Source organism: Arvicola amphibius, chromosome 1 (genome assembly GCF_903992535.2).
Source record: "Arvicola amphibius chromosome 1, mArvAmp1.2, whole genome shotgun sequence".
NCBI lineage: Eukaryota > Metazoa > Chordata > Mammalia > Rodentia > Cricetidae > Arvicola > Arvicola amphibius.
In genome coordinates, this window is record NC_052047.1 from 121695801 (window position 1) to 121721429 (window position 25629).

The 25629-nt window shown below is 42.1% G+C and overlaps 1 protein-coding gene across 3 annotated transcripts in view; it reads left to right on the forward strand.

Annotated features, from left to right (window-relative positions):
• LOC119825600 (acyl-coenzyme A synthetase ACSM1, mitochondrial-like) overlaps nucleotides 1-11535 on the forward strand; it is a 28552-nt gene extending 17017 nt beyond the window's left edge. For all 3 annotated transcript variants that reach the window (XM_038346590.1, XM_038346581.1, XM_038346599.1), the window contains exons 7-14: nucleotides 214-293; nucleotides 2114-2237; nucleotides 4962-5042; nucleotides 5505-5606; nucleotides 8242-8369; nucleotides 9183-9282; nucleotides 9722-9841; nucleotides 11285-11535. In XM_038346590.1, coding sequence (XP_038202518.1) covers nucleotides 214-293; nucleotides 2114-2237; nucleotides 4962-5042; nucleotides 5505-5606; nucleotides 8242-8369; nucleotides 9183-9282; nucleotides 9722-9841; nucleotides 11285-11398 — 849 coding nt within the window. In that variant the 3' untranslated portion in view covers nucleotides 11399-11535. The remainder of the gene's footprint in view (nucleotides 1-213; nucleotides 294-2113; nucleotides 2238-4961; nucleotides 5043-5504; nucleotides 5607-8241; nucleotides 8370-9182; nucleotides 9283-9721; nucleotides 9842-11284) is intronic.
• The last annotated feature ends 14094 nt before the right edge of the window (nucleotides 11536-25629 follow it).

Consider the following 25629-nt stretch of genomic DNA (forward strand, 5'->3'; position numbering starts at 1 on the left):
ACACTTTCCACTGCCTAGCACATTGATTCATTCTTTCCAGTACCAGACACAATGCCATGTATGAAATCCATTCTTAGTGTGCATGTATTAAAGGAATTAACACAAAAATAAGTAGGCCCTCCTGGAGGAAAGATCATAACCTAAGGGCTAATAATTGGCTGATGTTTTTAACCTTAGCTACAAGAATAAAATTCGTTATCTCTTCATTTCCAGACACTGTTCAAATACCCCATCACTCAGTGCCTTGCTGCGCCAGCCGTTTACCGAATGATTCTTCAGCAGAAAATTGACAAGTATGTAACCCTGGCTGGGAACAGCAGTCTCTGGTTAGGATTTTAAAGTGTCTGATGTGCCATGGTTTGTTTTCCCCTTTGTGTCTTTGATGGTGTGTGTGTGTGTGTGTGTGTGTGTGTGTGTGTGTGTGTTAATGATTTTCGGTCTAATTAGTTCAAGACCTGGTCCTGTAACCTTCCATCTTTGTAGCTTTATTAAGTGTGTGGGTTTATTATTTGTGAAATAACAAAAAGAAAAACATGAACTTGCCTAAGATGAAAGTTTACAGAAGAATGAACTGTTAGAAATACGTGTGCAATCACTCACCTGAGTCAGAAGATAGAACTTTGTCCGTGCCCCAGAGACTTCTATGGGTCTCCTTGTGTCCCCTGGACAAAGCCACCATCAGTTTGCTAGTGCTCAGTCCTCTGTTTTTCTTGATAGCAGCTAAGGAAATATTCCTGAGAAAATAGGTCTGCTTTTCATGTTTTTCAATGTTTATTTATACAATACAATTATGGCATCTGGCTTCCTTTTCCAATATCATGTATCTCTGATATATTCATATTGTATGTTTTTATGGTTAGTTTATCTTCGTTGCTATATAATATCCTGTTTTGTGAAAGTATCACAATTTCTTTGATTATCCTACAATTTTTGATCACAGTCTTTGATCGAGATGGGGTTAGCTTTTGCCTGGGGCTGTTGATGACCAGTGCTACACTTAACTGTGGCCCTCACAACCCAGGTGAAGATAAATGTTTAGATTTGGCTTTCTAATGTTTTTCTAGGGCACAGATACCTAGGTCATGCCAGGCAATGTCAATGCTTTCCAAAGTATTAGACCACATTATGTTCTCTTCATCAAGATAAAGGATTTCCATTGTCCACATTATTTTCACCATCTGCTTCCGTCAGTTAATGTTTGACAACCCAATGGATGTATATGTAGTATTCTCTTACTCAAGCTTTACTTTTCACTTCCTAGTGTTTGGAGGTTGGTCTTTAGCTAATTTGGAATCTTCCTGGCTGTGGGCATGTACATATATTCTAGAACTAGGAAGCCCCAACCTCTCTAACCCCAACAGAAGGCTAGGCTCCAAACTGAGCCACTGAGTATTTCCCTGCCATTTTCCTCAAATAATCCAATTATTGCTTTATGGGGTCCCTCTAGGGACATTCTATGAGGGAAATGGGAGAAAATTGTATCTCATGATGTACCCAATGTAAATGCTCACCTAAAGCACTGCCCTGAAATCCTTCCTCTCTGCATTTCTGACCTCTCTCAAATTCTGTGTCCTGTCATCTTTCTGTATTTTCCTACAAATGGCCCAGCCTTCTGCGATGTCCTACATGAGTCTTTTCCAGCCCTGATTTTCAGCCTCCACACAGAAATAGAAAGACCCTCAGTCAGCACCACATACTCCTCACATAAAGCAGTATGGCTTGGTTTCACCTTAGTGTCCCTGGGGGTCTCCTCCCCTTCCTCTTAAGGTATATCAAGGTGTCTATCTTGGATCCACAGGAAAATGTTCTAGGATGCGTTTTTATGAGTACCCTTGTCTCTTGGTTACATCAATATCCAAACCTAACCAAAGCATCATTGATATGCCCCAGCATCACCCACTGAGTCCCTGCCAGAAACATTAGCTTACAGGACATTAACTTACAGACAGGGAGTGCCATCCATCCATCCATGGCCATCAGTAACATGACAGAAGGTGGATTTAGAAGTGAGCAAGCAGACAGAAGAATGCTCTCAATGACAAAGCACCAAGCTCTTGATGCTTTATCTTCCCATCAGAGCATCCGATGCCTGACATATTTGCCTTCCCTTAAGTCTCAGATTTCCCACCCTGGAGCATTGCAGCACCGGTGGGGAGAGCCTGCTGCCTGAGGAGTTCAAGCAATGGAAGGAAAGGACAGGCATTTTCATTCATGAGATGTACGGACAGTCGGAAATGGTAGGTGAACAGGCCACTTCTGCACCATTTTGATGGGCTCAGCTACAGAGCACAGCCAATGGGCTGCTCATGACCCAGTGTGTGCTGGGGGCTTCTGTGCATACAGCACTGCTTAAAGTCAGTGGAGAGCTTTGGGGTTCAAGGATACGCTATCCCAAATTGGCAGGGGAAAATGTGCAGCTCATCAACTTATTGAGAAACCAATGGATTGAAAGTTCTTGGGTGAAAGTTAAAAAGACACTTATATGCTGTGCCTGGGATTGTTAGCTCAGGGAGCCACATGGGGGAGATGGGGTGTTGGAAACAATGATCTCTCAGCAGATCCTGCCAATTCCCCCATCACATCCTAGATCAACTACACGAAGAGGTGGTTGGGAACTGGCTTTCAAAGTTCACGTCTGGGTGTTGAGGAGGACAAAGCAGGTTAAATTATGAGATTGTAGATTAGGAATCAAAGACTTTCTGTCTATACCACATGCACACAGGCATGTATTCCTGAGCACATACACATGCACACACTTAATGATATCCTAGAGTGTCACTGAACTAGAAGATGGTCATGGCATTTACAGTGTCATGCACCTTGTGAATCTCAAGGACATCGTTAGTCTTTTCATTCCAACACATTTGCCATTAATGTCTAATGTTATTTGAAGGCCGCTTGTTTGTTCCCGGCTGCTCAGCCCTGAAATAATCACACAAAATCCATATTATTTGCAATACTGTTTGGCCAATAGCTTAAGCGTATTTCTGTCTAACTCATATCTTAAATTAACCCAACTCCATTAATCTGTGTATTGCCATGAGGCTGTGGCTTACTGGGTAAAGTTCAGCATCTGTCTCCAATGGGCCTACATGGTTTTTCCTCACTCTGCCTTCTTTCTCCCAGCATTCAGTTTACCCCAACTGCCTCTATTCTGTCCTACGCAGCCCCCAAACAGCTTCTTTATTAACCAATGGTATTCACAGCATACAGAGGGGAATCCCACATCAGTCTAATAGCTGGGTAGAGCCACTTCCCAGTATCCCTTGAGTTAATAAAGGAATGTCTGCCATTTCAGGCCCTAAAATACATTGACCATTTGAGACATTGTTCACAAATTTGTCTGCTGTTTATTTACCAAAACAAGCAAACAAAGCAGTAAGTTGATTTGTTTCCAACCTAAAAAAATTGTTATGACTTTGGACCTGTTGTTGAATGGCTTATAGAGACATTAGAGAGAGACAAGGAGAAGTGTGGGTGAGAACAATGTGCCTCACTGGTGACTCCAGCCTCTTTGTGCAGATGGCACTTTCTTCCTCCAAACACACTGTGTCCTTCATTCACTTATGCCTGTGTCCCTCACCTACAGTGACAGCAATGGCCTCACTGACCTACAGTAAGAGCAATAGATCAGCAGATGTGAAGAGCTTCTTCACCCAGAAGCTCAGCCCTTTCCTTTATAAACATCAAGACCATAGGTCTGTGGGTCAATCTTTCTGAATGTTAGCATTCTGCGTTCTGAAGTGGAAGTTATTATAATGCTATTATTGATGAATCATCATACATTAAGTTATGGCTGCAAGGCTAAGCCCATAGGTCACACAAAATTAACTATGGTCATTGTGTATTTTAGGTAGGCATTGTACCAGATACTAGGTGTACATAAGTGAATGGGACAGACTGCACTCTGGGAATTCTTGTCCACTGAGGGAAACAGATAACCAAACAATAGTCATAATGTCTGTCAACTTGAACTGCACAAAAATACTGTATGGAGAAAATACCACAGGATAAGAATGATCTATGGATTTTCCTTGGGATTTGAATAATAATACTAAGTAATAATCTTTCACTGGGTGTTTGGTATGTACCTCATGCTGTATAAAAAAAAGTTTCCCCATAGAGTCCTGTGTGTTATGTATGCTCATAGCCTGTCAGTGAAGAGGCTAAGCAAAAGATCCCAAGTTCAAAGCCAGTTGGAATTCACTGCGTAGCGAGTTCCAAGCCCACCTAGACACAATAGAGAGACCTTATCTCAAAATACCAAGGAAGGGGGAGGGGAGAGTCGCTCTCATACATTTTCAAGCACAGTGAGAAATAAGTGTGCCCCTTGCCTCTTTTTGACAAAGGAGAAGACCCACCAGGTAAAGAAGACTTTACCGTGTTCTGGAAAGCACTCAAACTAGAGAGAGTGACAGAGAACTACAGGGAGGAATTGAATTCACTGGGAAGGCGGATGGTGTCGAGGAGTCCTGGCAGAGGGAGTGGCATAAAAATCTAAACCTAAAAGCTGCAGAGAAACCCTGTCTCGAAAAACCAAAAAAAAAAAAAAAAAGAAAGAAAGAAAGAAAAAAGAAAAAAATCTAAACCTTCCCAACCTATCCCCAAGATGCTGAGGGAGGATTCTTATCACTATCCAATAACCAGCCTTTCTGTGGGAAACTGGCACATCCTGGTAGGCATTTCACACCCCACCTGAAATGCCACTGCCTCGGTCTTACCTACTTTGTTTCTATCTTTCCCTCAGTCACTAGAGTCTATCAACCCTACATGTAGTACAGATCCAGCTCATATTGGGAATAACAAGTGTCCATTGGATAGAGTTGGGTCAACGCCTATATCAAGGCCTATAGCCTAAATCCTAATCTCAATAAATGGCTTCTATCAGAAGAAGCCATGTGTGTGACCTGGCTTTGGCCAACCTTGGTCTTTTTTTTTTTTTTTTTTTTTTTTGTGAACAGGGGCTAGCCCTTGGTGTCTTCCGGGAAATGAAGATCAAGAAAGGCTCCATGGGGAAGGCCATATTACCCTTCGACATCCAGGTCTGGTCTTGGGGTGCGGATAGCTTAACTGGGGTTAGAGCCATGTGTGACAGCAGGTAGTAGAACCAGCAACACCCCCAATGTTGGTCACCCTGCTCCCTGCCTCCCATTTCTTCCGGATTTCCCGAGGGAGCTTCAGTGAGAATTGTATTTATTACTGTGGATCCTGATGCAGCTTGTCTGGCAGGGAGATGCATTGCACATGGTGCGTGTGAGAGAGTAATAAATAATATCTGCAGGGGATGCTGTCTTCCGGTTTGAAGACACAGCAGTGATATCTAGATTCCCATGAATCAAGGAACCCCTGGTCATGGGCTCCATATTTCCTGATTTGAAAGAATTTGACAGTTTTATTATCTTGTCTGACAGTTTCTCCATGAGTGGTTCCCATTTATCCTATTTGGGTCATGGGAGGGGCCAATCAGTAGGACATAGGGCTAAGCGAGTCACTTCGTGTTCCAGATCATCGATGAGAAGGGCAACATCCTCCCACCCAACACTGAAGGCTACCTTGGCATCAGGATCAAGCCCACCAGGCCTTTAGGCCTTTTTGTGGAGTATGAGGTAATGACATCCCACCCCGTCTTGCCTCAAGAGTGTGTCAAGGTTGTTCTGCATCCTGAGACTTCTTCAAGCCATCTTCTCTTCATGCCAACCTGAAGGAAGCCATTTTAACTACACGCTAAGTCCTCGGCACATTATCACAGCTCTTTCTGTCCTAGCCCACTCGGGATTTAAGAGCTAAATGATGGGGGAGGAGGAGGATGGTCCTCATCATCACCAGACTGGTCCTCCAGTAAGTCAAACTGCCCCTTTGCTGAGGGAAAGCTGGGAGTGGTACATGTCCTGCCCATGCCAAATGAGCAGAGCAGGTCTAGAGTCTGCATCTTGTAGGTGTCATGCATGCCCTAAACGAGAAATTGGAGACTGCGGAAAGCTGGGTTGCACCATAAGAAAACCTTCTAAAGTTCCCAATCTAACAAACTCTGATATCCTGGCTAGAAGTGACCCCCAAGAGGAATTCATAGGCTCCAAGATGGACCATGGATAGGTGATCAGACTGCAACCAATCTCAGACTCCATCTCTTTTCTCCAAACACTTTTCACCTGAAGCTATGGCTGTTTTTACACCACAGCCTCAAAGGGCATCCCTGTGGGTGTTTTCATAAATCCCAAGTTATTCCAATAAGCAGTTTTGAGAGTCACACACACATACACATCCATGACTCCCAAACCTAGGTATCATATATTATATATAACATATAATAGGTGTGTGTGCTTTAATTTTCCTTTTCTTCCTTTTAGAGTTTTGTTTCTGAGAATTAAGACTAAGAGTCATGTTCTTGTTTTGGTAGCTATCACATAAAGCAATGCCCCCTGGAGGCCATGGTTAGGGACTCCTCCAAGGAGACCTCAATTTTGTTATTTGTTTTGAAGTAAATTAGAATATAGAATTCACTCCTCCATTGGTGCAGGAGAATTGTCTGTATTCTATCAATCATGTTTTAAATAAACGCTGATTGGCCAGGCAGGAAGTATAGGTGAGAAAACCAAACAGGAAGTAGAAATGATGCAAGGAGAACAGGTGTATTCTGGGAAGGAGGAAGCTGATTCCTCCCACTCTTGCCCAGATCACCGAAGCAGCAGGATGTGATCTGCCCCACTGAAAAAGGTACTGAGCCACATAGCTAACATAGATCAGAAAATGGGTTAATCAATATGTGAGATAGCCAGTGAGAAGCTAGAGCTAATGGGCCAATCAGCTTTATAACCTATAGTGATCTCTGTGTTATTTCTTTGGGGCTTGTGGGCTGTGGGGTACCGGATAGGACAGAAACCCCAACAAGTAGGCGGCCATTCATGTTACACTCCATTTTCAAATGTGCACGTCAGTGCCATTTAAAGATTTCATGATGGAGTGAACCCCTCACATCATCTGTCTCCAGAAAATCTACACCTTAAACAGAAACTCTGTATTCATTGCACAGATAGATCCACAGCCTAGCCTTCACCCCCAGGATCTTGTTACCTCTCAGCCTTTTTCCAACTTTGTGAATTTGCCTGTTTCAGAAAATCCATAGCAGTGAGATCATGTGACACACTTATCTCACTTTCCTTGTGTTTGGAAGCTTTTTCTGCCCTTATGTATTTGAACACCATCCCACCCCCTCCTCTTCTTCAGAACTGCTGACAGTGCATTCTTGGTGGCTTTGGTATGTCCTACAAGTCCGTTTGGCTCTGTTCACTTTGTTACTTTACATTTTTCCTCTTGGGATTTTTTTTTCAGTTGCTATACTTTCAGTGACTTAGTTCTTTCTGCCTGTTTTAATATGCATTTAAAACCTAAATTTTAAATTTTAAATTTAGTTGTTTTACCATATTTGATCTTTACCCATTTTATGTGTGTTGAATTATCAGCCGTAGCCCACACAAACATTCAGTTATTATGTATCAATGAAAAAAAAAACCTAGAGATTAGTTGTTGTCAGGGTCTAGAGCTGGTGAATGGGGGAAGGATGGAGCAGAGGGAGGTGAGACTGCTTACCAAAGCCTTGTGAAGGGTCTCCCGGTGATGGATCTGCTCTATACATTGATTGCTATGGTAGGATGAAGAGTCCATGCCTGTGAGAAAATTACATAAACACACACACACACACACACACACACATTTAAACCACAGGAAATCTGAGAGAAATCAGAGACGGGATCAATGTCTATATCCTGATTAAAATATTGAACAATAGCTTTGCAAAACATTACCATTGGAGGAAACTAGATAAAGGGCATATTGGATTTCTAGGTACTGTTCTTATTATTCTCCTTACTTTACACTGTACTGTAGTATCATAGGGAAGTGTATGTTATGAAGCTCCTGCCTCACTGGATTCAAGTGAGAATCAGAGAATCAGGTTAGGCAGCACTTGGAGAAGGGAATTCACTGGCTCCTGCCTACTGATCCCCCTCAGCTGTCCCAGCACTGCGCATACTGAGCAGAATAAAACCAGGGTTCTCACTAGAATGGAGACTTCAGTCTGTGGACAGTCCCAAAAAAGTAAGATGCTGTATTTTAAATATGATCTGAATGGTGTTCATGGCTGGAGCTGCACCCCACAGTGTGTGGATTTGTCCAGGTACCAGGTGCAGAATTCAAACCCAGATGTGACCCCATGCTCATCAACTCCTTTCGCTCCCCTTGCAGAACAACCCCGAGAAGACAGCTGAAGTGGAGTGTGGAGACTTTTACAATAGCGGGGACAGAGCCTCTGTTGACGAAGATGGCTACTTCTGGTTCTTGGGCCGGGGTGATGATGTCATCAATGCTTCTGGGTAGGTGAGGCTGGCCCTGAGCTGGCTCTTGACACCCTCAAATGCCTCATGGCACCTTGCCTGCTTGATATTCCTTCATGCCTTGGTGATGGGACGGTCAGCCTGACTCTGAACAGAGCCGTGTCTAAGATATCCTGGGTGCGAGGACACCTCCACATCCCTGTAACCAAAGGATAGAATTAAAACGAAGTTCAAGGGGATCCAACATTACACAGAGATGAGAAGGAACCAAGAGGGTAGTGACACAGGCCTATAATTCCAGGTACTCACAAAACTGGGGCAAAAGATCCCAAGTCCAGGGCTACCTGGGCAACTGACTAAACTATCTACCTCAATTCTTTAAAGGGGGTCTGAGGATACCCTTCAGTGATAAAGAGCCTGCCTTCCATGTGTGAGGGCCTAGGCTCAGTCCCTAGTACCGTGAAAGGAAGGAAGGAAAGGAAAGGAGGAGAAACAAAGCCTAAAAGATAAAATAGCACGCTGAGAGGACCCAGCCTTCTCTAGGACACAATGTGAGGATCTCGGGGGGCTCTGGTGCTGAGGGAAGCTGCTTGGGCCAAGGGCTCCTCAAATAGCCATCACCCTGCCGCCTCCTTCACAAGAGACACCACATGAGCCATCCCAGGAACACGTGAGCCAGGTAGCTTTAGTACTAAATACTTCATGGGGGAGGGTGTCCAAAATACTAGTATTGAGTCTCTGGCTGTCTATGACCTCCACCCTCGGTGTCAAGTGTCCATGACCCTCAAGTGTAAGGTGTAAGGTTAAGATCTCTGCAGCCCTGGCATCTGCTCAGAACACTTGCTTCTCCAGGTACCGCATTGGGCCTTCCGAGGTGGAGAACGCCTTGGCGGAGCACCCTGCGGTGGCAGAGTCGGCTGTGGTGGGCAGCCCGGACCAGATGAGAGGAGAGGTAGGAGGACACAGAAGCCCACTTGCAAGGACTGGAGGAACAGGGGGTGGGGCGACTTCCAAGGCCTTAGCATGCAGAAGCTGGGAATCTAGGATGGTTCCTGGTGTGTGTGTGTGTGTGTGTGTGTGTGTGTGTGTGTGTGCACTTAGAATGGTTTGGTCACCAGGGGGCACAGAAGCTTTACGATTCCCTGTGAGGAATAAACTATTGTGCCCATTTCACAGAGATAGAAGTTAAGGTGAGGCAAGGCCAGGTGTTTTTCCAAGGCATGCAGTGGAAATGGGGAGGACACGCATTCGAACCTGGCCCTTTCCTTTTCCCATGTAACACTTAGTCTCAAACATCAACTCAAGCTACAGTGGATTTGTCCATTCAATAAACACTGTGTAGTAAGCTCTGTGAGCCGGCATGCATCTGAACCTTCACTCCCATTCTGAAGGTGGTGAAGGCCTTCATTGTCCTGACCCCAGAGTTCCAGTCACACGATCAGGAGAAGCTTGTCAAAGAGCTGCAGCGGCACGTGAAGAGTGTAACAGCACCATACAAGTACCCCAGGAAGGTGAGCCGGGCTGTACGCACCCAGCTGGTGACTTCAGTCTCTGGGCTCCAGCCCAGAGCAGCCATGGTAGGGTGGGGGCAAACAGTAAAGTCAGCCAAAAAGGTTTTGTTTCTCTGTTCCGTACCAGAAATGAACTGACAGATACACATTAATCAAAAGAAAAAGATCAGAAAAGCATCCAAAAATGTATTTTTAATGTTACTTATTATTCTATAAAATTAAAGATGTCAAAATTGATACTTTTAAAATGTGATTCATAGTGAGACATTAAGCCATATTTTCAACCCCAATAACATACATACATAAAGCAAACAAGAAGAAACAAAATATTTATTCTTAGAACATAAAATTATTTTGGGATGCATCTTTTGCTACATTCGTTTCGAGTGCCATGTTTAGTATGTTTTATAAAAACAAAACCCAATAATAGTAAAATGATTTAGTCACTAAATTGAAATGTTTCCTATATTTTAAGAGGGTGGCAAAGATTTCTTTTAATTTTGTTTTATTTCTCATTCTGCTACATTATATTTTTGTCCTTTATTTTTGAGACAGTGTCTCTTTGTAAACCAGGCTGGCTTAGAACTCATTATGTAGCCAGACTGGCCTCAAACTCTCAATCCTCCTGCCTCAGCCTTCTGAGTGTCAGGATCACGGGCATGTACCATCAGGTCGAGTTTCAGATTATTTTATCTTTGACATAAAATACCTTCTCAGTATATTAAGAGAAAAAGCAAGCTTTGAAGGAATAAGCGTAGTATTGTCGTGCTGGTTTAAAATAAGAGACAAGCCTGTCAGAAAGGCATTGCTTTCTTCTGCTGTAGTGTATCCCTGCACCATGCCCATGTTCACCAAGGCACACATGTTAGGAAGCTGCAGGGCTAACATGTGTCGTGTTCTAGAATACTGTGCGTGCGTTCTAACCCCAATGCACTGCAATTCGAGCCTGACCGCAGTCCAAGAGCATGTGAGCATGTTTGATAGAGACGAAACTGAAGTCACCTGAGGTTGCACTCTGTAAGAGAGTTGGAATTCAAAAGGCTGTGTGACAACAAGACCACCCTTCTACATTAGTCAAGCACAATGCCCCCAAACAATGGAGGTTGATAGTCTCCTGTTCGTGTCTATTGTGGCTCTTCTGTAACCTCTGCAGCACATCCCTCACCCTGGGATAGGGTTGCCACAGAGGCACCTGCCTCGCCCTGGCTCTGAACTCTTCTGACTGGAGAGGACACGCTCCACTTCCACTCACAGTTCATGGGGCAAAGCAAGTTACATGACTACACCCTCCCTCAGGAATCAGGAGAAACCTGCAGGACTCAGTGGAGCCCATGGAGGTCACCTCAGGTGTCAGTCTGTGCAGGGGGGCAGGGTGGAGCCAGGCATGGAAACTCAAAGGAAGCCACAGCAGTCCTAAGTCAGGATGACTTTCTTCTCTTCCAGATCGAGTTTGTTCCTGAATTGCCCAAAACCATCACAGGCAAAATCAAAAGGAAGGAACTTCGAATAAAGGAGTTCAGTCAGAGATCAGCAACAAACTCAGGAGCATCCCTGTGACATGAAACAGGTCTTTGACTGTTGGGGGTGTTTTCAAATTCAGCTATCACCTTTCCTGGAAGTCGTTTGTCCTTTCGATGGCTACAGTGAGCTCTCAAATCTGATATGTGGGCAATAAAATATTAACCTGAATAACACCCTGTGTGGTTGCGTGTTGGAGGAGGCCACTTGTTTGTTTCCCGGCCATCCAAACTCCTGAAATAATTACACAAAACTGTATTATTATGTGCAATACTGTTCAGCCAATAGCTTAAGCATATTTCTAGCCAGTCCTTATATCCTAAACTAACCCATGTCCATTAACCTGTGCATCACCATGAGGTCACGGCCTACTGGCAAAGTTTCAGAGGGCTCCAGTGCAGACAGGCATCTCTCCCCAGAGGCAGCTACATGGTTTCTCCTAACTGCCTACTCTCTCTCTCTCTCTCTCTCTCTCTCTCTCTCTCTATCTATCTATCTATCTATCTACACACACACACACACACACACACACACACACACACATATATATATATATATATATATATATATATATATATATATATATATCTTTCAGCCCAGCTTTACTCTGTTAAGCCATTGGCAAAAAGCAGCTTCTTTATGAACCAATAAAAGCAACACATAGGCAGAAGGATTTCCCACACCATTTTTCCTCTTCTTTTTAAATAAAAAGGAAGGTTTTAACTTTAACATAGTAAAATTACATATAACAAAACAGTTATCAAACAAGAATTACAGTTACACTATTTATATATACTTTATCCTGTGTGTATAGGAGGGCTACTGATTTTTTTTTAGTTCATCTTGTATCCTGCCACATCACTGAAGGTATTTATCAGCTGTAGGAGTTCTTCGGCAGAGTTTTTGGGGTCACTTATATACACTATCATATCATCCGCAAATAACGAAAGTTTGACTTCTCACAAACTCTATTTAAATGCTCCATAGCCAGACTTCCTGAAAGAGTCAGAGCCATTTGTGCTGGTGAACCAGGAAGCCTGCTCCTAAAGAAGCCATGCAGTCTTCTGTGGATGGATGCCTTCCATCCATAATCCTCCCCAGCTGTCAATCTGAGACACTCTAAGGGTTAGACTCTCCCCTTTGGCAGCAGCTTCCGGAGGAGCCCTGAACATGCATTCAACAGCCAGGACATGGAGGGACAGAAGGAGACTCAGGCCAGAAGGAAATCCACTGAGCTCGGCTTCGAATTGGTGGCAACATTTACCTGCCAAACAATCCTGTCCCTCCTGCTTTTGATGAGTCCAGGATCTTTTTTTGCCCCACTCCCAAGCAATACTGCTGCTGCTGCTTCCTAACTTAACTTTACCTACCATGTGTGAGTGAGAGGCCCAGCTTCCTGGAACCCAGGAATCGTGTAGGTATCCTCTACCCCTGCATAGGGACCTCAGAGCCTTAATGCCAGGCTTTCCTCCAGAGTGAACATAGGCATCCTTTGCTTAAGAATGAGAACCTGATTCCCCAGGGGACTCACCCACTGCCAGGGCCCAGTACTCTTCAGCCAAGATTCCTCCACATATAGGACCTCTTTTCTCACTAGAACCTCCTCTAGGGACCCAAAGCCCTTCCCTCCTTCTGGTCTTGAGTTCTGTGATTCTCTGTCACTCAGGTCCTTGAGGCCTGAGGTCGGACCATCTGGTATAACTAGAGGTTAAGAGAGCAGAAGGAGAAATGTCCTCAGTCAGGGGATGTTGTGGGAAAGAACATCCTTTCTTCTTTTATTCCACCTTAGAGGGGCATCATTACTGAGAGAATCCCTTCAACATCTTCCTGATTCTTGGATAGATACATACACTCAGGGGATCATACAATTCAGCAAGCACAGAGCCAAGCAGAACACTAGCAGCCCCAGCCTTGATTGAGAACACCTCCACAGCTTCATACATGACATGATTTCTCATGGGACTTGCTGCCTTTAAACTCTTATTGTCTTCTGGATTCTAAATATGGTACTGGGCAATCACCTCTGCAGTAGGTGATCCTGGGTTCCCAGAAGCTGGGTCTGTCACTCACACATGGTAGGTAAAGTTAAGTTAGGAAGCAGCAGCAGCAGCATTGCCTGGGAGTGGGGCAAAAAAAGATCCTGGACTCATCAAAATTCTGTAGGGCAAGGCTACGGCTGGATCCAAAGAGTGTCTAATTAAAGTGGTCTTGTGGACAGGGTCACATGATTAGGGTGGGCATAGTGTGAGGAGTGCGGCTTTTGGTTCAGAAGATTTATAGGCCATGATAAAAGTGTACCCCCAAGACTCTGGACATAGAACTAACGTGTCACTCCCTGTCTTCAATAAGATGTCAGAATTATCAGATGATGTCATCGCCCTTATAGTAATGACTAACCACACAATTGACAAACAGGCACTGAGCTACAAACAAGGACATTGGCTCAGCCTCACATATCCAACCATAGAATCTGGGCTATAAGCAAAGCATCTCTTATTCCTCTCCCTTACAAGACTTCCCTGAGCCTTAGACATAAGTCTTTCTGAGCCATTTTTCTGCCCAGCTACAGATCCTGCCACGAGTCTGCTTCTTCATCTATGCCACAGGAATGGAGATGATTCTAAGCCAAGAAACAGGGCTTGCAAGTGGGTCAGAAACAAGCTCTGCATAAATTTTAAGCTTACATTTATAATGTGCTAAAGTATGTTCACAGAAAGATTATGCAAAAGAAAATGGATAGTATAGAAATTTCAACAAGGCAGCAATGAAAGGCTTCTTAGGGAAGTCAACAAAATCAGACCCAGGCTGCAAAAGTTATAAAAAACATGGATCAGTAGTGATGATGTGGTTCTAAATAATAAGAAACCTTAAGATATTTGAAACACATCAGCTACAAAAAAAGCCATCCTTCACAGGCCAGCATCAGTCTCTGAGAGCTGCCTCCCCTCGGCCAGCTTCAGTGGATGCCAGCAATCCAAGGAGACACCTCCAGCCTCTTGCGTCTCTCATGGCTAAGGCATTATTAGTCTTGTGTGTGAGGGCACCTGAATGAAGCCAATTCCTAGCTCGCCATGGCCCCACCTGCTCTTGGATGGCTCCGAGTCACATTTTTTTTCTCCTAGACTAGGTGACTTTTACCATTTAAAGATCAGGAAACATTCAAAACACACAGAGAAGATGGCCTTCTGAAATAATCACATTCTCACATCTTAGTCCTTGAAGAAAGCTAGAGGAAATAAGAGACGTGAGCAGTGTGGGGTTTTCAAGTTTCATGATGCCAACTCTCTGAGATCCGAAGTGATGAGTGAAGACGATTCCCCTGAATGAATTCCTGGTGGCTCTGATGACGTCCTCGACTAGTGGCCCCCGACTTGTCCCCACGTACCCTCAAATTCAGCTCATTGATTCTGAACAATTTTCAAGACTGCAAACTCAGCAGGGATACGCAGTCAATGGGTGAGACTTAGAGTCAGAAGTGAAAAAGAACAGCCACTGCTCCACTGGGAAATGTGACCACATAACCACAGCACAGAGCAAAATGAGGCAGACTCGGGGGGGCCCATGCAGCATACGCCGTAATGAGAAAGAACAACCCATGATGGTAGGAAGGCGGCACGGCCACTTGTGCAGTACTGTGTAGGGCAGATGCTAACAGCTCTCAAGTTACTCTGGTAATACGAATTTATCAAACATGATATCTATTAAAGGTTTCTAAATTTTTCTCTGTGTTATTTTTTGTAGAAAAAGAGACCTATAAAGATGAATTATAGCCAGGCGGTGGTTGTGTACCCCTTTAATCCCAGCACTCGGGAGGCAGAGGCAGGCGGATCTCTGTGAGTTCAAGACCAGCCTGGTCTACAAGAGCTAGCTCCAGGACAGGCTCTAAAGCTGCAGAGAAACCCTGTCTTGAAAAACCAAAAAAAAGAGATGAATTATAGATGATGAATTATAGAATTACCTATTTAAGAAGACATATACTTGGGATTCAATTTGAGATACACCCAAAATGTTATACTTGATGCATGAATGGAGAGAAGGAGAAAGGGGAGAGGGAAAGAGGGAGAGAGGACCTGGTGGTCCTGACACCAAGCCTCTCTTGCATATGGCTATTATGTCTTCCTCACCACAATGGACAGTAAAGTTTTCTTATCAGAGTATCCCTCACATCAAAAGGAAAGTAGAACAATGTCATCGAATAAAGCCTGAAGGATTCAATGATGTCAGCCTCAATAGGAAATCTCGAAAAGTAACCAAAATGTAGTGAACTTTCACTTTAACAAGAATCCTAAAAATAGTTATTTAATTCCTGAAGCTTGAGTACATATAGTCACACTTCAATTGGATTTTTTTTCCAAGTCAATTCAGACTTCAGAGACTGCTGGGATACTTTGCAGGCGTGTTGGTGTACCAGCTTTTGTTTTGAAGGTAAAGAGATCAAGGGGGAAAACAGCCCTGATTGCTTTACAAGATGGGAAGAGGAAGTATGTACTATCCAAACAGGAGGCGCCATCTGCAACGAGAAGGATCAAATAGTTAATGCACAAACAATATGGATCAACCTCAAAATTATGATACTGACTCCTGGAGTGCAGAATAAGAGACCCATCCTCATAAGAGTCAGAGATGTGTAAAGGGTAATGTATAAACTAACAACATGACCATTCATGGTATGGTGAAAGGGAAGGTTTTTATTGTATGAGAGAGAGAGAGAGAGAGAGAGAGAGAGAGAGAGAGAGAGAGAGAGAGAGAGAGAGAGAGAGAGAACAGCCAGAATCATCTGGAAGAGTCCAGAGCAGCTAAACATGGTCAGCTGACTGGACCTGGGCATGAAACACAGAAGCAGTGCAGAGAGATAGAGAGAGGGTTGGGAGTAGAGAAAACTAGAGATATGAAGGAAGGGAGACATAAAGAAACAGAAGGGAAGGGAAGGAGAGAGAGAAAGAGAGCATATCAAAAATAGCAGGGTTCTAAGGAGAACGAGTAGCTAGGGGTAGGGAAGTTTGTGAGCTGGGGTTATTTATGATAGGGGTTAGCATGGGCGGTGGAATGCCTAACAGGTCCTTGTGTTGCTGAGGGAGCCTGGAAGCCAGCATGCGCTCTGGTCAGTATGCCAATAGGCAACACAGACAGCCATTTGTTGCTTCTGTCTTCTGGAATCTGGAGAAGTGGTGTTTCCTCTGGGTCTGACAGGTAGATAAGCTTTGGAGATATGCAATGGGGAGAGCACCGACAGACAAGGAATTGTGACTGACAGATGTGGTCCCTTCCTGAGATGGGTGATTCATTGCTGCACATAAAACAAATAATGGAAACACTTAAAATAAGATTCTGTTAACCATGCATGACTTTATCACACTTTACCAGCATGTTAAATATAGGACCCAAAATGCTCATTTTTGTTTTTCTTGAAAAATGTAAGTAAACAAATTTTTAGGTTTTGGTTTTATTTGTTTGTTCGTGTGTTTAGACAGGGTCTCGTGTAGCCCAGGCTGGTCATTATATGGCTGAAGACGACCTTCAAATTCTGCTCCTCCTGCCTGCACCTCCAAGTAATGGAATTGAAGCTGTGCATTCTTAGTCTGTGTGGTGCTGGGGTCTGAAATCCGGATTTGTGCCTGACAAGTAAGACTCTACCAAATTAGCTGCATCCTCAGCTCCACGTTTTTAAAACTCTAAATACAATTTCATTTGCAAGTTTAAAGATCACTTAAAAATTGAGAAACTAATAAATATACCTTACAGTGGATAGGGATCCTAGGCCTTATGCAGAATCTCCGTGCAGAACTTACTTAAAATCCATTGGAAAATATCCATACATATTCCTAAACAACATGAAAGACTGAGGGGAATAATAAGCATAATAAGGTGTGAGAAAGATACATATGAACATAGTATAGAAAATATCTTTATACATATGAACATAAATAACAGAAATGGGCTCCTGCTTTATAATACCTACGTTATTAATTCAACAATAATTATGTACAGAATATTGCTTGACACAAATTTCTAAAAGTTTTCTTTTGACGTTCATATCAGTTCTAAAGAAGCACTTAAGGTCATATTTCTGTCAGAAATACAAATTGTGTGTCAGAGTAATCAGGGGCATTATTAAGTGTTGAGAACTGAAGCTTTATAAGAATATGATTCCAAGTAATCTATGGTAAAAATTCGCTTTCGTATTTCATAATATGGTCTTTAAGCCAATCAAGAACAATATTGCAAGTTAATAATGTAAATGAACACAAAATTTGGAAATGTATGATCACCACAACAAATGCAATCATCATTTTACAGAATTGATATTTATGACTATTACAAGAGAGAATGAATTAAAATATAATTCCAACTAACCCAAAACCTACCCTTAGTCTTGTGCAAAACAAGCAAAACAAAGCACCCTTTCCAAAGAGCAAACTCTGAGTCCTGGGACATTTTCACTTGACCCTCAAAACTGGGGCAAGTACAAAGTGTGCCTCTCAAAAGCACCATTGCATGAGAGGGAGCAGTAACCTCAACTGTAAGGGTCAAAAGCACAGGTCGAATATGCATGAAAACAAAGTCCATCTCGACACTAACTAGTAAAACATTCCGAGTCACAGGCACTCCTGCTCCACTTGGTAGCTGGCAGGACATCAATAGCAGTTATGTAGTCAGATGAAACCCAGCAGAAGCTCTGTCTGAAGGCCAAGTTCTGAGAGTTGATTGCTAGCACAGCAGGTAGAACACTCAATTGCTCAGAGGTGAGAAAGTTTGACCTATGCAAATTTAGCCAGACAAAGTAGAAAAAAAGTTACAAGGGTCGTCACGACATTTCCTCCTTGTAGGTGCTAGATGAACAAGATAGTTTTACTTCATTGAAGGTGTTTACAGGAGCTGATGTTGCCTTCATGCAAGGGTTCATCCTGACTACTGGACCTTTCTGGAACCCTTGCCTGGTTATGTAACACAGGTCGGGCAAAACAAATATGACCATCTTTGTGGTCTCTTCTCTCTCCCTTCTCTCCTATCCCCTCTCTTTTTTTCTTCCCTTCCCTCCCTCTCTCTGTCTTCTCTACAGACAATATCATCATACATACATACACACATACATATATACATACATACATACGTATGTACGTACATATATGCACACATACATATACACATACCTGTGTGTCTCTATACTGGAGGGTCTGTGTGATGTTTCAGTAGTAAAGTGAATAACCTCACAGTAAGAAATGAGCCTCCACTTATTCTTAACATCCCAATGGCCTTTTCTGCTTTGGCGACATCAACATTCTACACAGGACAGATTTTACAAGACTAAGGACAAAAACTCACTTTCTGCTCAGAATCCTATAGACTATAACCCTGCTATGGAAAAATCTTTGTACACTGAAAATATGTGTTACTCTCATTATTAATAAAAAGCTGATTGGCTGATAGCTGGGCAGGAAGAGATTGAGCCAAATTGCCTGACACAAAGAGAATGCTGGGAAAAAGAAGGACAGAGTCAGAGGAGTTGTAAGCAGACACAAGGAAAAGCAAGATGAATATGCCATACTGAGAAAAGGTACCAAGCCACGTGGCAAAGCATAGATAAGAAATAGGGGTTTTAAAAAAAAAGAAAGAAATATGGGTTGATTTAAATGTAAGAGTTAGATAGTAACAAGCCTGAGCTATTGGATGAACATTTATAATTAATAATAAGACTCTTGGAAAGGGATAGCACCCAACTCTGACCTGCATGGGGGTGGGATGTAGGAGTGGGCCATGGCGGAAATTGAAATTGGAGACCTGGACCAGCAGATTGAGCAACTGCAGTGCTGTGAGCTCATCAAAAAGAGTGAAGTCAAAGCCCTGTGAAGAAGGACACTTAAAAGAAATCCCACACTAGCTCAGAATTGAGAATAATAGAGGGTTATTTATTTAGAGGTACACTCACAAATCAATATCCTCTGCTGGAATGGAGAACAGCAACCAAATCCTGCAGCCAGAAAAGAGGCTAGATGTGCACTTTAGTTTGGCATAAATAGTATGAGGCCACACCCCAGTGGACGGGTAACGTAAAGGCTACTGGTTGTAGGAATTTCTATAGCACCTCCTCCTTTTGTTTAAATAAGAGAGTTTTGAGCCTAATGCAAAATTATATACAATAATAACAAATATATCAAGCAAGAAACATATGATAATTATTTCAGTAATTATCCTATCCTAAGGAGTTTAAGTCTTGTATAATAAATAACTTGGCCAAGTCATAAGAGGAAAGTAACTACAACTATCTAGTCTTCAACACCATTGAAGATCTGAGAAGGGAAATAATATTACTTGAGCAAGCAGGAAGCACAATCAAGCAACTTCCAAAAATGTACAACAAATGACAGATACAACAGGCTACCTGGGCAATCACCTAAAGTCTCATTTGCAGTGTTGAAGCAACCAACTTTGGCTAAGGCCAAGCATAACTGACAGACCATTTTCAGAGGCAGGAAATTTTTCAAAACCATCTTATCCTGTCTTGACAAGATTTGACAGTCTTTTTGCTTGTGTCCTGCTTATCCATTTCCAGATACAGGGTACCTTGTCCGTGGTTGAGGCATGGACAGTTCCTTGCCCCCAAAAAGCCAATTTTGCCAAGAAGAAAACAAGCTCCAAGTGGAGTGTCCTTGGTGTTCAACATTCTTTTGGGACTAGATCGGAGCTGCCAGGAGCAATCGTTACTCACACCAACAGAACCCTAAGTTATTTAAATGCCATATTCTACAGTTCTTTGAAGTGGACAAAGATTACCTATCTATGCAGAATACAATCTCTATGTATCCAAAGAACCTGATTAGTCTAACTATAAGTATGACAAACATAGATGACTATTGATCTATAATTCTTAATATCTATATAACTTAAAGACTAAGACTTCATATTAAAAGATTATACAATAAACAACTGCAACAAATGAAGACAATGACCTCAAAATGCAAACAATGTAAAGTATCTTGATCAGAGGTAGAAATGTACATTGCAATATGATAAATATATCCTAAAATTGTATCAATATACAAAAATGTTTTAAGCAGAGGCAGAAGCATGCATACATAGAATATGACACAATAAATTTGCTTAGGTATACAAAAATAGGAAGATAGTCAATATAATTTAAGTTTGTATCAATATACAAGAATCTATACCAATGTAAATTGCCAAAAAAGCTCACAAGTACTCACTCTATTACTCACTATTATTATTAGTGTGAATAAGCTCACACTAATCTGTAACACCCGATTCTGTGTTACCCCCTCGGTACAGTTCGCGCGCCACTGTACCTTACGCTAGTCGGACAAGGGCCTGGAGATTGAAAGAACACACAAAGAGACCTGGGTCATTCGAAAGGAGATCAGCCGAATGCCGTTTATTTAGCCTTGGGGAAAATCTTATATACCCCACTCCTGCCCAAGGAATTCCACCCAGGCAAGTGGGAAATTACCATATCTAACTGCTGCACAAGGACTCCCACCTAGGCAGGTGGGAAATTACCATACCAACAATAGAGTTAACAATGCCCTACAACAAATCACCAGGCAGGGCAGAGGGAGCACAGGAACAAACAGGATGCTTAGTCATCTGACCAGAAACCGTCCTCAAGGTGAGCCCCAGGAACAAGGGCAGACCCGGGCCCTACACTAATCTAATATCCCATCCAATTTCCCCCCTTTTTTTTCAAAAAGATCCCTGAGCCTACAAAATTTCTCCCTAACCCCCAACCCTATAACAATTATAATCAACCCCTAAATGATGTCCCTAACCCTAAGGACAAACTATTGGGAGAGGGGACATTGTCTTCTAGAATTACTTCCAGCTGTCATGGGGGTGATGTTCTTTATATGGGATCCTGTGAAAGTAAAATAATGGTTAAGTTCCAAGATTACTGTCTGGTATAATTGCAAATAGTTTCTTGAGTATTCTGTAGGGTTTTTATGAGGTTCCTATTTGGAGTTCTGGCCAGAATGTTCGAAGAAGAAGAAGAAGAAGAAGAAGAAGAAGAAGAAGAAGAAGAAGAAGAAGAAGAAGAAGAAGAAGAAGAAGAAGAAGATAATTTCAGTTAACCAAGTTGAAACCATCTTGAGCAGCTGGTACCCAAAACAGGTCTTATAGTAGTGCTATCAGCATCATGACTCATATCAACCAGGTGGAGTTGTTGTTGTGGGGCCCCATCTTCTTCCTGGAAATTTCAAAGATTACTGCAGGAAAATTCATTGTTCATTGTGGAAAACCTAAACATTATTTATATAGACATATAAAACATATATATTCAATGAAAGGTATGATAGAGATAAAAATAGGTATGAAGAAAAGTAAATTTTTTTCTTCTTTCTGTCCCAGGTAGCTGTTGACATGAGACAGAAACTCTAAATATTTCTTATAAGAACATGCTTGGCACCCTCTCCTCAGCTGCCCAAGGACCTAGCTGGGGGCGTCTTCCTGGACACCTGGGAACCCCTCTAGAGTCAAGTCTCTGCCAACCCTAGAATGGCTCCCTTAAGTAAGATATATAATTCCTTGTTCCCATATCCGCCCTTCCTATATCCCAACCATCCTATTCCCCCAAGCTCTTCCCATCCTCGACTTAACACTTTTCTCTCCCCATCCCCTCACTCCCCCCATTCCACCCCACCCCCATGTTCCCATTTTTTGTCCGGCAATCTTGTCTACTTCCAGTATCCAGGAGGATAACTATATGTTTTTCTTTGGGTTCACCTTCTTATATAGCTTCTCTAGGATTTTTTTACGAATTATAGGCTCGATGTCCTGCATATCACCATAGAACCTTCACCTGGCATTGGATGGAGAAAATGACAGAGCCCCACATAGGAGCACCGGACTGAGCTCCCAAGGTCCTGATGAGTAGCAAAAGGAGGGAGATCATGAGCAAGGAAGCCAGGACCGTGAGGAGTGCGTTTACCCATTGAGACGGTAGGACAGATCTAACGGGAGACCACCAAGTCCAGTTGGAATGGGACTGATAGAACAGGGGACCAAACCGGACTCTCTGAATGTGGCTGACGGTGAAGGAGGACTGAGAAACCAAGGACAACGGCAATGAACATGAACTCTACAGCATGGACGGGCTCACTGTGAGCCTTGTCAGTTTGATTGCTCACCTTCCTGGACATAGGGGGAGCTGGGAGGACCTTGGACTTAACATAGTGAAGAGAACCCTGATGGCTCTTTGTCTTGGAGAGGGGTGGAGTGGGGGTATGGGTGGAAGGGAGGGGAGGGAAGGGGGAGGAGGAAGGAAGGAGATGGAAATCTTTAATAAAAAAATGAGAAAAAAAAAGTGAATAAGTCCTGCCCTGAACAAAGTTAAAAAAAAAAAAAGAACATGCTTGGTTGTAGAGAAGGGCAGAGCCATCGTCCAATGCCAAAACCAGCTCTCTCTCTCTCTCTCTCTCTCTCTCTCTCTCTCTCTCTCTGTCTATATATATACATATATACATATATATAGTTTTGATATATATATAGTTTTGATATATATATATATATATATAGTTTTGATCAACTGTCCTTATAAGTTATATTCCTTTTTTAATGATCCTTATTTGATAGTTTTTTTTTCCTTTGGTCAGCATCCAAACATCCAGGGCATCTTGAATTTTTTAAGAAGTGTATTTTCCTGTAAAGATAAGAGCAGAACCTTGCCCCCGCCTTTATGAGGTTTCTGTACCACCTGTATGGTTGTCACCATTGTGGATGAGCTGTCATTTCTTTTTTTCAAAAGGTCTCTTCTTTTCAAAGCTAATCTTTATTAATTTTGATGGTATCCATAGTTTTTCTTTTTCTGTGGAAACAAGAGCAAAACCCCTTCCCCAATGTAGCACATCTCCTGATTTTCATTGTGAGGTCAACACATCTTTGAAATAAACCAACTGATTTAATTGAGAAGACTTTTCTATTATCCAATGTCTCTCTGCTGCTGTTGTTCCTTTCTCATTAGCATTAGGAAAATTCAAAGTCAATAAAGCATTATGTAATCTATTTCTGGGGGTATTTTCCACCCCTTTTTGTTTGTTTAACATATCCTTTATAGTTTGATTTGATCTTTCTATAACTGCCTGACCTGTAGGATTGTGAGGTATGCCTGTAATATGCTTAATATTATAATAAGCAAAAATAGTTTCATTTTCTTAGAGACATATACTGGACCATTTTCTGTCTTTATTTGTGCAGGTATACCCATGATTGCCATAACTTCTAATAGATGTGTGATTACTGAATCAGCCTTTTCTGAGCTTAAAGCAGTTGCCCACTGAAAACCTGAATAAGTGTCAATGGCGTGGTGTACATATTTTAATTTTCAAAATTCTGAAAAGTGGAACACATCCATCTTCCAGATTTTATTCCTTTCAGTACCCTTTGGGTTAGAACCTGCAGGCAATGGTGTTTGGTTATAGAAAGAGCAAGTAAGGCATCTCTTTATAATCTCCTTTGCTTGTTGCCATGTAATAGAAAACTCTTCCTTTAAACCTTTGCTATTGACATGATGTTTTTTATAAAATTCTGAGGCCTACAACATGCTTCCAATCAATAATTGATCAATTTCTATATTACCTTGTACTAGAGGACCTGGCAGACCCATATAGGATTGGATGTGTGTTATGTACATCAGGCAAAGCCTATTCCTGATTATGTCTTGCACCTGGATAAACAATAAAGTCAATTCTGTATTATCTGGAATGAATTCAGCATTTTCAATATGCAAGACAACTCTTTCTGAATACTGTAAATCAGTAACTATATTAAGAGTTTCTTTAAAATCCCTTAGCACCATGAGAATAGCATAATTCTGGCTTCTAGACTGAATTATAAGGGCTTTGTTCTACCTTACTTAATTCTTCTGATTTGTAACCTGCATTCCCTGGTTTATTTGCATCAGTATAAAATGTACAGGCTCCAGTTATTGGAGCATCACATAAAATTTGGGTAGGAATCCAAGATGTTCTCTTTATAAGGTCAAGTCTATCGCTTTGGGGATAATTGCTATTAATTTCTCCCTAAAAATTAGAACAAGCTCCTCATTCTGCACATGTGATTCCAAGGTCTGAAGTTTCACCTTTAAAAATAACACCTCATCCTTGGATGTTATTTGGATAGTGTGCAGATTGCCATTCTGGAGAGGTACTCTATCTGCTAACCTATCATAACTTTTTAACAAATTTTGATTGTCAAATTCAACAGTATAAATTTTTTTCAGATAATTTCTCAGTTCCCTTAGATATGGATTCAATTTTGTCTGTCAAATTAATGTTATCCATTTTAATAATATTAATTTTTTCAGGTAACTTTTGATTTTTGATGGTATTAATCATGACAACTAGTCTGTAAAGACTGTATCATTCCTAAAAGTGCCACATTCTTTCTTAGTGATAGCATATGAAGAAAAAAACTGAGTCACATTATCCAATAAATTGAAGTATCACCATGACCATATAAGCCTCGTAGAATACAATCCATAGTATTAGCAAAAAAGTTACTAAAAGTTTCAATATTAATGTAGTCTGCCATATTGATTTATTACATTACCTGTTAAGAGATCTGGTCAATTGTTTTAAGTGTAATAGTCTTTATTGCCCAGCAGATGTCATAGTTGCAGAGTTGTGGTGGTGACAGGAATTGTCGTGAGCCGCTTCAGTTTCCTGCCTTGGTACTAGTTAAATACTGAGAAATATGCTTTGCTTGACAAATTAAAAGCAATTAAATCAATTCCATACACAGAGCAAGAAACCCAGAACTCATGGGCATGGAAGCTGTAGAAGTCACCATGCAGCAAGGAACTGTGCCAGGGAATTATGCCAGGGAACGTGGCAGTCATGCATGTGCTTGGGAAATTTCCAAGTTACTGCATGCAGTAATCTCTACTGTGGCAGGGACTCTACAAAAAAAACTGCTTAGGTAAAAGCAAGCCAAGCAGACAGGGCTGGCTGGGAGACTTTCTTGGCCATGGACTGGCTAGGCCTTTAGGCCATCCACCCAGTAGGTATGGAGTCCGAATCCACGTGGGCACCAGATGAAGAAGGACACTTAAATCCCACACTAGCTAAGAATTGAGATTAAAAGAAAGTTACTTATTTATGGGTAGACTCATAAATCAGAATCCTCTGCTAGAATGGAGAACAGAAACTGAATCCTGCAGCCAGAAAAGAGGTTGGAAACATGCTTTACATCAGCATAAATAGTAAAATAGGCCACGCCTCAGTGGACAGTTAACTGAAAGGCTATTGACTGTATGATTCCTA